At 54.3% G+C, this 15,800-nt stretch overlaps 1 protein-coding gene across 10 annotated transcripts in view; it reads left to right on the top strand.

Annotated features, from left to right (window-relative positions):
* The window catches only part of LOC117639271 (catenin delta-2), a 45,515-nt gene that overhangs the window by 9,910 nt on the left and 19,805 nt on the right, over nt 1-15,800 (top strand). For 2 of the 10 annotated variants that reach the window (XM_034374779.1, XM_034374772.1), the window contains exons 1-4: nt 5,300-5,366; nt 7,005-7,070; nt 9,210-9,254; nt 11,312-11,468. In XM_034374779.1, coding sequence (XP_034230670.1) covers nt 5,332-5,366; nt 7,005-7,070; nt 9,210-9,254; nt 11,312-11,468 — 303 coding nt within the window. In that variant the 5' untranslated portion in view covers nt 5,300-5,331. Of the gene's footprint in view, nt 1-4,105; nt 4,183-5,299; nt 5,367-7,004; nt 7,071-9,209; nt 9,255-11,311; nt 11,469-15,800 lie in introns of those variants that run through there. The other 8 variants (XM_034374780.1, XM_034374773.1, XM_034374778.1 and 5 more) reach the window with 7 other exon arrangements.

Genomic DNA, 15,800 nt, shown 5'->3' with positions numbered 1-15,800 from the left:
AAAAAATGGAATATTGTCTTTTTGCGACCTGTGGTGAACCGATGCCCGAAAAAGGGAACACTGTCTTTTGGTGGCGCTGCCCGTCCCCGTAGGAAATTGCGGCCCCTTCCTGCCCTGACGGCCCTGCCCTGCGGGGGTTTGTGTGTTGCGCCAACACTACACTGTTTGGGAAGCGCGCCACTTGAGGGATGTGAATATTGCAGCCCGCGCTGTCTCTTGTCCTTGTCGCTCCCGCTTGCAAGATGAGAGAGAGAGAGAGAGAGAGAGAGAGAGAGAGAGAGAGAGAGAGAGAGAGAGAGAGAGAGAGATACGCCGGTTCCATAGCCGAGTCGATGCTCGCGACGGTGCATCGTCGTAAGGTTGGCAAACATGCGAGTTTTTCCGTGTGGGTGTTTTTCTTTCTCCTCCTCGGCCGCGCAAAGGGAGAGACACTGAGGCGGCAGCGGCCGCACCACGGACGCCGAGACGCAGGCCCAATTTGATTAGCAGACGACAGGGAGAAAAGATGGGGGGGGGGGAATGGTCCATTACGATAATTAAAATAATTTTGGAGCCAGAAGAATGGTGGAGGGGGAAGAGGGGGAAGCTGCACGGAAATGAAGGCGACGGTGTGGACCCCCTGCCTCCCCCTCCCCCCTCCACTGGTTTTACTTCGTTATCGTTTCTGCCTGATGTCACTCTGCGCGGAGTGCCGCGGTGGTAGATCGGCGTTGAGGGCGTTGATGTCGTGAGGACACTGACGTGGCCGTGGGGGCGGCATGTCGAAAAGACCGATTCCAAAACCTGCGCGTTTGAGCCGTCGAGCAGTTGTCAATTCCGATTTGTGTTGTGATGTTGTTTTCTCTAGGATGACGCCGGGGAGACGCAGACGGACGCGGCACCGCGCTTTCTCGATCTCTCACTGGCGCACTCTCTCGATCCCTCGTCCTCTGGCACTCTCTCGATCTCTCACTGGCGCACTCTCTCGATCCCTCGTCCTCTGGCACTCCTCTCGATCCCTCGTCCTCTGGCACTCTCTCGATCCTCCGCCTCTCTCGATTGTCCCCTACTCTCTCGATCCCTCTCCCCTCCTCTCTCTCGATCTCTTGATCTTGCCCATTCTCTTGTGCTTTCGATCTCTCGTTCTCCCAACCTCTCACGCTGTCTTCCTCTCTCGCTCCATCACGGCGCCGGAATTGAATGGGGTGCGCCGGAAGGACCGGAAGTACACGGGGTGCGCGCTGCGCTTGCTCTGCGTGGCGGACGCCGTGAGGTTGCGTGACGGCCCGCCGGGGCGCCGGGGGCGCGCTGTGCGCCGCGCGCTGGGCGGCGCTGTGCGCGCTCCCAGGGGGCGTGTCTGGACGAGCAAGATAAATACAGCGACTGTTTCGACGGGGGGACGAGGCGGGACGGGGTTGTTGAAGCTGGGATTTGTAACGTAACCCCAAACTGTAAACCCCGGACACCGGCCGGGCGTGTCCTACGGGGAAGACCGGTAGCGGCCAAAACTCTGACGCGGGCTCCAGAGTCGCTAAACAGCCAAACCCGAACGTGTGACCCACCGGATTCTTCGTCGAGAGCATCCATGGGGGATCCACGTTGGGTTTCGAGTCCGTTTAGGACTCAGCTAAAAACCTCTAGAGTTTTGGCCGCCTCCACCGGTCTTCTGGCCCACTGTGCCGTGCCCCGGCCACCACCAGCCAGCACCCCCGCGGTGGCCCCGCCCCGACCTAACTCGGCCCCAGCTTTGGTTTGGCTGCTAAGCCGGCCTCTGATCTCGGTGGCATCCGCCCTCCCTTCCGCTCGCCGCCCCACTGCAGGGCCCTCCCCGCTGCCCCCGCCGGGGCTCTATGGGGCGCTGTGGGGCCGGCTCCGCGCTCCCCCTGGGCCCCGCCGGCAACGCCATCGACTCGCCGGCTGCAGCGCCCCGGGCGGGGCCCCGGCGTGTCTTGCCGCGACTTTTACACTCTCTGGCACTGCCCCCCGGGGGGCTCAGCTCGGCCGCGGGCTGGCCAGCCTTGGCCACCCCCTCCCCTTTTTTTTCCGGCCGTCGCCGTGCTGTCGCCGTCCCTGTCATGCTGGTTAAAATTTCAGCGCGGGGCGTGTGTGTGTACAGTGGGTGCACCTGGGCCCCACGCCACCTCATACACTGTGAGAGTCTTGGGCTGTCTGTCAGTCACTTGGCGACAATGTCAAGGTTCATTTTCCTCATTCCGTTCAGTTTTTGTCACGCCCATGGTGCAGTGAGTTTAGTGAGCCTTCTGATGAAAATTTCGTCAACTTGGTATTAAATTGTCAACCTTGAATGTCATCCTCGTTTCTTTCTAGTAATGTGCCAACAAATTTTGCCAGTGCACCCTCCCCCCTCAAGTTATCCGAGACTGCTGTGTCGGCGCTGGCCGCGCTCTGCCGAAATGCCCCGCCGCGCCGGAATCGCTCGGTCCGGCTGTAGCGACTCATTCCGAGAGTCGTTTACGTCGCTCTGTCTCTCTCGCACCTATACGGGACGCCCCGTGATCGTGCGAGAAGACGGGAAAAACGACTTCGGAATAGTCGGGACAGGCGGCCGCCCCCCCCTTCCCTGCCCCGGCTTGGCTCGCTGTCGCGCGCTGCTGGGTCTCTCGTTCTTGCGGCGCTGGCGTGCTCCATTAATAAAAGAAAGGCCTCTTTCCCCCCTCGCCGGGGGGCGGGGGTGGACGTGAAGGGGTGTGCCTGGCAAAGTTTTAGTTTGGACTTGCCGCGCTTGCCTGGCCTGCCAGGCTTGCCCACTCATCCCTTGGCGGCGGCCGCCCCCACCCCAACCCCTTCCTCCAGCCCCCACCCCTACCCACCCCCGCCCCCACTCCCCCTACCCCCACCCCCGCCGCCACCTGGGCGGGTAGGGCCCTCGACGGCCGCCGAGTGCTTGCCGTTCGCTGCCGTCGCGGCCCTGTTGATCTCGCTCTCAGACTACTCGATGCCTTCGATGGCCTCGATCAAGGCCTCGATGGAGGCAATGCCGGCAAACACCACGGCTGTGTGCCCAGGGGATCGCGCGGCCGGCGTCTGTCTGTCTGCAAGGGGCATACAATTTCAAAAAAAAAAAATTGTACACGTTATTTTAAAGTTATTTCCGAGGGGGGAACAGCTTCCCACATTCATCGTACAAAATTTCACCACATTCTTCATTCAGGTGGCAAAAACGCCAGAAATCTTGCACATTTACACACTGTTAAAAATTCCGTACTTTTGTACGGAAATGGTACAGAAAAATATTGTACGGAGGTACGGAGAAAAGTACGGAACGTTCCGTACTTGCTCCATATGAACCCATGTAAATGGGTACGGAAAAAAGTACGGAACGTTCCGTAGTTGGCAAGTACGGACGGTCCGGGCAAATTATTGACCAGACATGTTCCGTACTTTTTCCGTACTTTTTTCTCGCAGTGCACAATCATTGTACACAAAAATTTACAGTGGGTCACCTCTCGGTTATTTCATGTTATTTCAAAGTTATTTCAAAGTTATTTCAAAGTTATTTCAAAGTTATTTCAAAGTTATTCTAAGGGAAAACTTGCACCAAAATTAAAGTTGTTTCTTCCTCGTCCGTCGGTCGGTGTGTCGAAGGGAGGGTCCGGGGCTCGGCTCGGGGTGATGTACGCGGCCCGCACTGCGGTGGCGATGCCATGGCGATGCCGCTGCCCGCTGCACTGGTCGTTTAAATAACGAGTCTGCGGTGACCGTGGCGTGCCCTGCCGTGCCACGCCGTGCCGCGCCGCACCGCGGTGCCGCCCCATTGGCTGCGGGGTAGAGATGGATAAAGCCGACGACACTCCTCCCCTGTGGCGCACCGACCGAAAATCCCAAACTGGCGTCAGTGGAAGTGAAATGATGCGCGTTCCACTGTTAAAAATGAATTTTGAAAGTGAGTTCCGAAGATTCGTCGGGAATTTCCAAAAGCCTTTGTTTTCAAAAAAGTTTTTTTTTTGTACTATACCTATTGGGAACTCATTCCAAATTAAAATTTTTAAAAAGATGAAAGGCAATTTTTTTCCAACAAAGTGTTTGAAAATTTGCAAGATTTGTCTTTAACAGCGTGTTTGTCCCGTTCCAGGGTTGGCAGGCGGCCCCTCCGGGCGTCGGCAGGGGCGCCGCGGGTCCGCGGCCTGCGCCCCCTGCGCCCCGGCCTGCGTGGGGCCCTGTAGCTGAGCGCTGAGCACCCAGGTAACGCATTTTGAACGTGTAGCGTCTGTGCACCATCACGGCCTGCCTTTCATGTTACAAACTTGCCCTCGTCCTTTCTTTCCGTTTTCTGTCACATTTTTGTCGTTTTTCTGATCCGTCCGTTCGCCGAGTGCGTCGATTCCGTGCCGCTCCTTGCAGCGAGGTTTCGGCTTACTCGATGGATCGGTCATTGATTTCATTAAATTTTTCTTCACTCTGGAAACCTTACAAACTATTTTAGGCCTCACAACCACAAAATAGGTTGTTATCACAAAGTATTCTGACCAAACTTGAGCTTTCCACACACCAAATGTTATGTGTAATTTTGTACAAGACATCACAGTTTTGTGTGCACATAAAATTTTCGTTCAATTTTCGTTTGAAAAACTGCACATTTTTCGCCATTTTTGTACAAAATTGTACAATATTTTGTGTAAATTTGTACGAAAAGTTCGTGTGCACAAAAAACTGTGATGTCTCGTACAAAATTTGTACAAAAACATTTAGTGTGCACAGCAAATAGTTCGTAATTTATGAACTTATTTTTTTGTCTAGCAATCTAAAGAGTTTGGGCCATGCTCAAAATACTTGGTGAGGTTTAAAGCGTGTTGTTACCAAGTTTTTTTAACTTGTCCGGTGGGTTTGCCGTTGTTTGGGCCGTTTTTTTTTTCAAATTGGCAGTGTGTAGTGTAGCTTTGGCACAGTTTTTATTTCATTTTGTTTCGGCCTTGGATGTTTAGTGCGCTGTGTTTCGTTCGGTTCGACCCATACGGTCGTCTGAGCTGAATGCATTTAAGTACGCCGTGCTTTTTACAGTGCACAGCAACATCATTTTCTTTTTATTGAAAAACAAATCTAAAACTGAAACCTAAACAACTGCAAAGTCATCCGTTTCCTAAAAATGCCCGGTTCTGACGTAGATGGTTTTCATCCCTTTTCGTTTTCTTAATCACCTTTTAAACGAGCATGATGAAAGCCACCCTCTTAACAGTCGTGATAATACTATAAAGTCCGCCTAGTACGTAGCTGGTCGTGAAAAGAAAAACCTTAAATAACCTATAATATCTCTTGGATCTTTGTGTATGCTAGTTAACTGAGAAAGGGCCCACTCACAGGTGCGGTCCCAGGTGTCCCTGAGAGGAAGGAGTCATGCAGCTGGCAATGGGGACTCCCGACCAGTGCTTGTGAGTCCCGAAAGCTTGTAGTCAGGGCTGTGCTGCGTTCCCGTACCTCTAGAGCTGCCTTGTCTTGCGTTGCGTGTCCTGTCCTCAGAACTAACACCCCCTCTGCTGATGACGTAAATTAAATCCTGACAGTAAAGGGTAGTTTTCGTTTAGCATTGTCTCGCCCTGAGCAATTATCTCTCCCCACTGCGGAGCCGCCCTTGTGTTTCTAGTTTCCTTGTGTTTCGTTTTGGTTGAGTTTGCTGTGTGTTTTGTTCTGAATTAGATTGATCTGTCTGTTGAACCCCGAGAGTGCCTCTGCATCCCTAAACAGCATGGCGACGAGCCTTCGTTTGTGTGAGACGCCTTGTTACACTGTTAAGCTACACTGTTGAAAAAACTTCTGGGAAATTATTCAAAATTGCCTCAGTTCTTCAAATTCCAAAACCTCCAATGTGTGTTCTTGTATAAGTTTCTGGCACAAAGATGCAGAATGATGCTGAACAAAAACAAACACTCTTTCAAAAAGTCAAATTGGAGTCTTTGGAAATTTTTAAACAAGCTTCGGATCGCATTTCCGGATTTTCAATTATTTTTTTAAACAGTGAAGTTGAAACGTCAGCTGGCCGTTTGGTTTGACGACTGTGTGCCATCATTTGTAGCGTTAATGCGTTCCTGCTCTTTCTTTTCGCTGAGTTCCCTTCCCCTCTGCATGGCGACCGCATTGCATGTGCACGTCTGAGAGTGATCGTTTGATTTGTGGTTTCTGTACATGGAGTGTGTGTGTCTGCCGCAACCTGATATTTTTGAGTGACGGCTTTGACGAGAGCGTCGCCGAAGTGCTAATAATTCAATCGCTACAGTAGTCCTGTCAGGGGTCAACAACTGGCTACGTTTTGTTTGGTTTGACAAACTTTTCATTCAATTAACATTCATTAACATTCACATTAACATTCATGGATGGTTGTAGGACATCATTAACGGAATGAGGCTGTTGTCAATTTGGTAATGTAAAGGGAGGTACTGGAGACTGATGAAACAGTCTTTAATCTTGAGACCTTGACATAAAGCTTAACTTAAAGCTAGCTTTGTCGACCCCTCAGGAACTAATATGATGTACAAGGTTTTCGTAATTTGTGTAACAGTCAAAAGTTTTTCCATTGCGTTACCTTGTGTAAATTTTGACAAGATAAGCGCATTCGAAATTTGACGCAGCTTATCACGTGTGTGCACAAACTCGTGTGACCAACTTCTGTACGCTAGAAATGCGTATAGGAGTGTGAATGCCGCGCCGAGGTCGGCCGAGGTTATTCGATTGGTTGCGAGTTTGGTTGCGTCCCTGGGCGCCAGAGTCGGTGCAGAGTGGGCCAGAAGACCGGTGAGGGCGGTCAAAACTCTAGACGCGTTTTGAGCTCTAGAGTCGCTAAACAGGGCTCGAATTGAACGTGTGACCCCACCAATGGATTCCTCGTTCTGAGAGCAATCCATTGGTGGGGTCATACGCCCGATTCGAGCCCTGTTTAGTGACCCTGGAGCTCAAAACGCGTCTAGAGTTTTGGCCGCCGGCACCTTTCTTCCGGCCCACTGTGTGGTGGCGCCTCCTCCTCGTGCGCTGCTTGTGGCTTCGAGTTGGTGTGCTTTCCATGTGCGGCGGAGCAGGCTGGTGAACCGGCGCGTGGAGCAGCGGCAGGAGCACAGCGTGACGCGCACCGAGATAACACAGAGGTACATCGCATCGCCCTTCCAGCTGCATGGCCGCATCACTATGTCGCTCGCTTCTTAGGCTGATGCGTTTGACGCGTTTTGTTTTTGTTTTCGTTGAGTTGTTGTCTCACTTCTGAAATTTTATGTTTGCTTTTGAATTGACTTGGAAGTTTTAGACCAACCACTGCGACATCAAACCTTTTTATTACGACTTTCTTCGCATTTCTTCTTCTTGGCACTTTTTGCCCTTCTTGGAATTTTTTTCCCTTCTCAGCATTTTCCCCCCTTCTTAGCAGTTTTTCCCTCTGAGCAATTCATTTTTCTTCCTAGTATTTTTTTTCTTGTAGTGAAGCCACACGATTGGGCTCGTGCTTTGCATGGCCGTCATGTCCTCGGTCATGGCGCCTCGGCTTGGGGTGGCGTTGCGTCGCGCTGCGTCGCGCTGCCTTAGTAGGGCTTCGTCCTCCAGCGACCGTCTCCAGCCCTCTTCATTTCCTGTCCCCCTCCCTCTCCCTCGCTCCCTCCCCGTCACGCATGGGGTGGTCCTTCTCTAATTGTTGGCATTGGCAATCCGTTGGCGCGTCTTCGAGTGCCCCTCCGTGACTCTGTCTTCAACGTGTTCTTGCTGGAGAGGTTTCCCAACCAGCCAAACTCATCCCGCGATTCAATTATTTATATTGGTCTTTTTCAGTACCCGCTCGTCTTTATTTTAAAAACAAATTTAAAAAATAGTGATTTTAGATAGATTTTAGATTTTTGCTGTGCTCTTCACGGCTTTTATTTCATTTTTCTTGTGCAGGCCACCGCAAAATTTGAAAAATAAAAACGGAAATTGCTATGGTATACTTGGATTCTCTTCCAAGCCCTCGTTGTCTCTACTGGCGTAGTCGTATCGACTGCCTGCGGTGTCGGCATGGCGGCCCGGCGACAGAAGGACTCACGCACCCATCGTGTGTGCCGAACTTGGCGGCGCATCGACACGCAAACGCTGGAATGACCTGCCAAAAAAAAAACCCACGAGAAAAGTGGTTTTCTTTGACAAGTTTCTTGCCAAAAACAGCTCGACATGGGCAATAAAGGAGCATCATCGCCAGGCTGCTGCACCACTGTACTAAAGCGCCTGGACGCCACGCACTCGCGCATCGCATCGCTCTCGGCGACGCCCACCGGAAGCTGGTGTAGCGGCGTGGCCGAACTGGGCTCCCCCCCCCTCTCTTTTTCCGTTCTGCTGAATCGAACGGCGGGCCGGAAGGTGAAAACAGTTTCATCCGCGACTGACCCCATCTGCCCCCTCCCCTTTCCTCCCCTCCCGTCCCCCTCCCCCTTTCACCGATCTGACCCTACCCATGTATAGCATTCGGTCCGAATCTTAAAACACGCGGGGTCGAGCGAAGGGGCCCGAACAAATTGCCTGGCGTACGCATTGATGTGTGGCCGGCCCTGTGTTCTGCTCTAGTTCGTGTCCCTGCCGGCCCTATGCCGGCCCTGCTAGCAGTGTCGGCGCTCCGTTTATGCCCGTTTTCCGGGCCGTAAATCCGCGGCTCGATGCATCCGCCCCGCGGTGCGGTTCGCGGTGGCCGTGTCCCCCCCCCCCACCTTTCCTCATTTTTTCCACCCCTCCGCCGGACGAATGAATGGTGCACTTCTTACTTCTTACTCGGGTCGGCACGCATGATAGTACCATAAAAATAATGTTTTAGTCTCTGATTTTTTAAAAAATAATCATGTTTTTATCACTGTTTTTTTAGTTTAGTTTTTTAGTTTGCTGCTGTTTGATTCTTTTGTTTGTTTTGTTTCGTTTTCTTGAAAGCTTAGCCCTATTCTGCGTTTGAATATTTTTTGCGTGCTACGTATTATGTTTTGCTATTTAAACGCAACCTTTCTTTTCTTGTTTCTTTCTCTTTTTTTTTGATAAGTCGAAGGGTAGTAAATGTTGCTGAATTAACTTACAAACCACTGAGCAAATGTATGTGTGTAAAAAGTTTTTTTTTTCGCTCTTGATTTTTTTTGTGTGCGTGTGTAGCAAGGGGGTGTTCTGATGGCGTGCCGGGTCACATTTCGGCGAGTGGTGGCACTGCTGCGCGGCCCATCGAGGGGGCGTGGCGGGGCGCGGCGTGGCGTGGCGCGGCCTGACTGACGACGTTTTTGTGTGTGTTGCAGGAGAGTGCTACAGGAGGCCGGTCTTGATATGCCGCAGTACTCCGCGTAAGTAGGGTCGTTACACCTTAATTTATGCCCTTATTATGCGGCCGTCTTTATTTGAGCGGTGCTGCGATTTGTGTGAATGCCCAATCGTGGTTGGTTTGCGTGTGTTAGTGTTTGTGTGTTTGCGTTTGTGTGTGTGTGTGTGTCGCGCTCAGCCGTTTTGCCTCGGCCGTTGTTTGACACTAATTGGAAATGGTTTTCCCCTTTTAACACGCCCTTCCCGATACAGTAATGCATTTCGGCGCGGGGGGTTGCGCGCCTCGGCCCTGTGGGGAGGCCTCCCCATTTCTACCCCCCCCCTCCCTCTCTTCTCTCCCTCCTCCAGTAACTTTTTTTGCCTCTCCCCGCCGCGCCACTCTGGTTTTGGTTCCTACCTAGCCGCCTGACGCCGGTGATGTCCGTACGAGCGAGTATTGCTCCTCACCGCGTGATCCGCGTGTCGTCGCCGACGTTTTGCCCCCCTCCTTCCCCCTCCCCCCCCCCCTCCCTATTTTCCCCTCGCCTCCCGCCTTCCCCCCTCCCTCTTTCTCCTGCCGTTTTCTAATTAAGCTTCGCGCCATTCTGATTAATAAACGTGTCGAGGTGTCTGTCGACGCCGTGGTCCACGCCATGTCGGATCGGCGGCGTGTCGCCGTGTATGTATGTATGTGTGTGTGTGTGTGTGTGTGTGTGTGTACGCCTGCAGGTGACACTGACGGGCTGACGGCGCCGAGGCTTCGCGTTGCCGCCGTCTTTTCCGCCTTTTTGCCGTGCCGATGGCGGCCGATGGCTCCGATCGATGTCTTATTTGGCTTTAACTCCCTTTTTGGCGCTGGCCGCGCGTCGTGTTTGACCGAGGGGAAGGGGGGGGGGGGAGCGTCGGCCGCAAGACTTTGCAAAGTTGTTGAGCAGAAGGCGCGCCAGCCCTTGGCAAGGACGTGACCAGAACACCAACCCCCCACCCTCAATCTGTTGTCTCGTGGTTCGCGCCCCACCCCACCCCACCCACCCCGCCACTCCACCAGCTTTTCCCCCTCCCCTCCAATGCGATTGGCGATCACAATTTGCCTTGGTGGCAAGTTGTATTGCTTTTGGTTTGTTTCGGGGTGTGGGAGGGGTGGGTCCGGCCTCCGAGGTCGTGTGTGTGTGTGTGTGCGTGGGCGCGCGCGTGTGTGTATGTGTGTGTGAGTGTGAGCGCGTGTGTGTGCGCGGGTGCAACTACTTCATGCTGATGTGCTTCAGCCCGACTCGCGGGTCTGTGAAATTGTTTGGTTGTTGCGTCTCGCTGGTTATCTAACTTGCACGAGCGGGTCACCTGCCTTCTCCCCCCTCCCCACTGACGCTCGCAACCTCCCTGGCGTTGTTTCGGTTCGTCTCAAAACAAAAGAAAAGGGAGCGAAATCAAATATTCATCCACGACTGTAAGAAATGTCGCGGACCTCGTACGAAATTGACAAACGTCTCCCTGATGGTGGAAAATTACCTTGTGTTTATTTAACTCCTAGAATCTACCCAATCGCTCTTGATTTTACGTAATGTTTAACTCCCTAGAATAAATGTGGATCTCCTTGGAAATTACCTTATGTTTTACTCCTAGAATTAATGAGTATCCCTTAAGAACTTACCCGATATTAAAATCTAAAACTAATAAGTTTCTTCTTGGAGATTACTTAATGTTTAGCTCCTAGAAGTAATAAGTAGAGTATCTCCTTGGAAATTACCTAATGATTAACTCCTAGAGTATAAGTATCGCCTAAGAAATTACCCAATGTTTAACCTTAAAACTTACAAGTATCGCCTTGGCAATTATCTAATTTTTTAGCTCCTAGAATTAATGAGTATGTCCTCTGAAATTACCTAGTGTTTGTTTAACCTTAAAACTAATGCTTAACGCCTTGAAAATTACCTAATGTTTAACTCATAGTATCAAGTATCGCCTATCACCTCATGTTTAACCCAAAAATTAATGAGTATCGACTTGGAAAATTACCGAGTAATCAACCCCAAAAGAAGCACCCCTGTACAGTGTCCGCACAGCGTCCCACCCTTTGACCGCGGCTCTGTTTTTGATGTTGCAGCGGCCAGTCCGAGTTCCAGTCCGAGTTCCACCCCGAGTTCACGGTGCTTCCCCCCACCAACGGGCATGTGACGGGCCCCGACGGGTCGCTCCCAATGTCCGTGCCTTCGGACGCCACGCTCGTGTCGCGCACGCAGAAACAGCAGACGACGCAGCAAGTAAGTTTTACGTGTTGTCTTTGTTTCTTTGCTGTCCCCCTTTCTTTCGCTCTCATTGCGTTGGCGTCTTTGGCGCGGTTGTTAGCTCGAGTGTTTTTGTTGTTGTTGTTGTTTGTCGTTTAGATGACCTGCCTTGTTGGTTATTTCTCTCCCCCTCTTGTTTCCCGCGCCACCCCCGTCGGCCCCTCGCGTTCTTCGGTTTGCAGTTTCCTTGCATCCTCTTCTCTTTTTTTTTTTTTGCTACGTCTCTATTTTCTTTCTCTCTCTTCATTTCCCCTCCTTCCGCCCCCCCTTTTTTTTTCTCCCTTCCATCTCATTTCCCGCGCCTCCCTCCTGTCCCTCGCGTTCTTCGGTTTGCAGTTTCCTTGCATCTTTTTTTTAAAGAGAGGAGTCTTTTGTTCTTGCTTTCCCCTCCTTGCTTGTTTTTTCTTCCCGATTCGCAGCCTCATTCTCCAGTGGTTTTCCCGCTCCTGTCATTGGGCTTGTGGCGTTCTGTATCTTGTGTGAAACGATTTCGAAAAAGAGAGGGAGAGAGAGGCGGTTTGATTTTGCTGGCGGTCTTGTTGTTGTTGTTGGCTTGTCGTTGCGCCGAGTCAGCGAGCTGCAGCAGCACTGTTAGTTGGCGCTCGCAGAAATTTCGAGCGGCTTGTGGCTGGAGGGTCCGGAACGCGCCGAGCGCCGCAGAAGGAGGTGGAGAGGAGACGGGAAAGGGGCGCCTTGTTGCGGCCTTGTCGTTGCAGGGGGGCCCCGGGCCCGCGACCCCTGTTTGGGGGGGTATTTGGGGTAGCGAGTTGTCCGAGAAGGGTTGCTCTGTGGGGTTGTTAGAGGGGCCGGGAAGGCGGTCCGGGGACCACGAGGGCGGTTTCGGAAGGCCGGGCCCGGGATGGCCCTGGAGGCCCTAGGAAGGCCCTAGTACCGGGCGTTCGGGCTGAGCTCGGGGAGCTCGGGGCTGAAGCCGGGCAAGCTCGGGGGACCGCTCTGGACTGAGGCTGGGTGAAGGGGGCCTGGGGAGCTGGCTGGCCTGGAGGCTAGAGCCTGAAGCCGGCTGGCGGGCTGAAGCTCGGGGCTGAAGCTCGGGGCTGAAGGCTGGGCTGGGCTCGGGGCTGAAGTCGGGCTGAGCTCGGGCCTGAGGCCCGGGAGGTGCGTCCTTCTGTCTCGGCTTCAGTTCTGATCCCAGAGGTCGTGGTCGTTCGCTCGCCGCCCTCGCACCTGTATGCCACGCCCCGTGATTGCGAGAGAGACAGAGCGACGAAAGCGACTCTCGAAATCAGCCTGCAGCCCCTGCAGCTTGCGAGACACGGCCGTGGGAAGAGCCGCAACCGGCGCCACAAGATTTGTTGATTCTTTCTCGCTCCCTGCTCCGCCCCGCCGGATTTCTTTCCTCTCTCTCTTTTTCACTCACTTTGATTCATTTTTAACGGCTGGGCTCCCTTTTTACGGATCGCGGTTTCGTTTCGTTCGCTGCCAGGGTTGGCGGGCTCCTTCAAGTGCGCGTCGTGGTACGTGCGCCTCCGTTGTTGTTGGTTTTGTTAATGTTGGTGCTGGCTGCTGCTGTTGTTTGAGGGAGCTGCGGGTGCCGTCCGTCGGGGCGGCTCCGCCGCACTGTGGGACAGAAGACAGGCGCAGGCGGCCTAAACTCTAGACGCGTCTTGAGCTGCAGAGTCGCTAAACGGAACTCGAACTGAACGTGTGACCCCACCAATGGACTACTCGTTCGGAGAGCAATCAATTGGTGGGGTCACACGTTCGGTGAGTCCCATTTAGCAACTCGGGAGCTAAAAACGCGTTCGGGATTTCGACCGCCTCCACCAGTCCTCTGCTCCACTGTGCGCCGTGCCCCTGCTGGGCCAAGCCGACAACTGTATTATTTATCTTTGTTGAAAAATGGCTAAAGAGCTGCGCGACAAAGAAATGACGAAAACAAACATTAATTTTGACGGCGTGTTGTGTCGAACCTTGAAACGCGTCAAGCAGCCCGGATCGTTGCCCCGGCGTGACAGCGCACCCTCACCTCCCCGCGCCTTCAAGCACACCCCTCCCCTCCCACCTACGGCCACCTCGCGGGGAGGGGAGGGGGAGGGGGCACAACTTGTGCGCTCGTGAGGAAGGCAGCAGCAGGGAGGGGATTTCGTCTCGCAGTTTGGCCCGCGTGTTGGGCCGGGCCGCCGGGTGGATCTCTCTCTCCCCCTCTCTCCCCCTCTCTCCCCCTCTCTCCCCCTCTCTCCCCCTCTCTCCCCCTCTCTCCCCCTCTCTCCCCCTCTCCCCCCTCTCCCCCCTCTCCCCCCTCCCCCTCCCTCTCCCTCCCCTCCCTCCTCTCCCTCCCTCTCCCTCCCTCTCCTCCTCTCCCTCTCTCTCTCCCCCTCTCTCCCCCTCTCCCCCCCTCTCCCCCCCCTCTCCCCCCCTCTCCCCCCCTCCCCCCTCTCCCCCCCTCTCTCTCCCTCCCCCTCTCTCTCCTTCTCTCCCTCTTTTACCACCTACCCCCGTTTTCCACGAGCTCTTACATTGTTATCAGGTTGCGGTTTCTCGTAGCCCAGGGCTGGCCAGCAGACTGATTCCAAGAGTCGTTTTCGCCGCCCTGCCTCTCTCGCACTCATGGGGCGTCCCGTTTAGGTGCGAGAGAGACAGAGCGATGGAAACGCCTCTCAGTCTGCTGGGCTGCCCATGCCCGGGGCGCCGGCTACTGATGGCCCCTGTCTCCTTCGATACTGGCGATATGACGGCGCCTTCAACATCGTCCTTCAATAGAATGACGGCAAAAATAAAACAGCCTTTCTCTGAGGGCTTAGCAGCAGGATGGGATAGAAAGGAGAAATGCTCCTTCTTTTTACGGTGGTGCACGCGCGGCCTGTCTTTGGCAAGTTGCTGCATGGAAGGGGAGGGTCTTGGCCGGTTTCGTGATGAGCTGGCCTTTCACTCCGGGCGGGGCGGGGCGCGGCGGGGTGAGGTGAGGCGGGGCCTGGGGGCTGTTTGGGTCTGTATCGGTGGAGCGAAACTGCTTCGGCCAGGTAGTTTGGGAACTGCTACCTGTGAGGCTGTGAGGGATGGGATGATCCCACCGCCATCCCCGGGAGGGAAGCCTGCCCGTCCTGGAGGACGGGGAGGCCGAGAGCTCATCTCTTAACTGGGTTGCCCGAGAGCAGCGCGGCAGTCGGCGCCTTACCGACGCCCCCCGTCTCACAGTGGGCCAGAAGACCGGTGGAGGCGGACAAAACTCTGGACGCGTTTTGAGCTCCAGAGTAGCGATATCGGACTCGAACCGAACGTGTGACCCCACCACTGGACTCCTCGTTCGGAGAGCAATCGGTGGGGTCACACGCTCGGATCGACTCCCACTGAGTGACTCTGGAGCTCAAAACGCGTCTGGGGTTTTGTCCGCCTCCACCGGTCTTCTGGCCCACTGTGCATCTCTCTCGCACTCCGCCGTCCGTACTGGGTGCGAGAGAGACAGCCAAACTGCGTGGGCGAGTGTCGATGCGGCTGACGGTGGCAGTGGAGTGCAGTGGCTGAAGCTCGTTGAATCTTCTCTGCTCTTTCTCCGCCTGCCTGCCTGCCAGTCCACCCGCCCACTGCCCGCCCGGCTCGACCAATCGGTAGAATAATTGATGCCGCCGTGGGCAGGCCTGCAGGCTGATTCTCTCTCTCTCTCTCTCTCTCTCTCTCTCTCTCTCTCTCTCTCTCTCTCTCTCTCTCTCTCTCTCTCTCTCTCTCTCTCTCTCTCTCTCTCTCTCTCTCTCTCTCTCGGGCTCGTGCGGAGCACCACGTGAGTGCGAGAGAGAGAGCGAGTCGTCCCGGGCGAGCGCCGTGCTCGGGCCGAGTAGGCAAGCCCGCCGAGCAGCCCTGCGTGCGGGACGGCGGAGGACTTCCCGCCAGGCGCCCCGCCCGCGCTGGCAGCAGACTGATTCCGAGAGTCGTTTTCGTCGCCTCTGTCTCTCTCTTTGCACTCATGGGGCGTCCCGTGAGGGCGCGAGGGAGACAGAGCGACGACAACGACTCTCGGAATCAGTCTGCCTGCGGGTGCGAGAGTCGTGCGAGCCAAACCTGTGGGGCTTCCCTTCGCCAAGCCGCTGTCCGCAGTCGCAGCGGAGCGAGTGGCGAACTAGGCGGAAACAGCGCTGGGAGGACCGAGAGGAGGACGCTCGATGTACTTTTCACAATTTTATTCGACTTTCCTTAAATTGATCAAACAGTTTAAGATTTTTCTGAACTTCTTTTGCGGCTTGTGGGTGGAGCAATTGTTCAGTGGCGCTCCCAGTGTGCTGGTCGCCGCGGCGGCCGCTGCACTGTACATGGCGCTGGCCTTTTGCGGCTGGAGGGCTGTACAGTATGCTGAGC

The sequence above is a fragment of the Thrips palmi genome, unplaced genomic scaffold (assembly GCF_012932325.1).
Source record: "Thrips palmi isolate BJ-2018 unplaced genomic scaffold, TpBJ-2018v1 HiC_scaffold_11, whole genome shotgun sequence".
Classification (NCBI taxonomy): domain Eukaryota; kingdom Metazoa; phylum Arthropoda; class Insecta; order Thysanoptera; family Thripidae; genus Thrips; species Thrips palmi.
The sequence above is the reverse complement of the archived record's forward strand: the minus strand, read 5'-3'. Positions and strand labels throughout refer to the sequence as shown.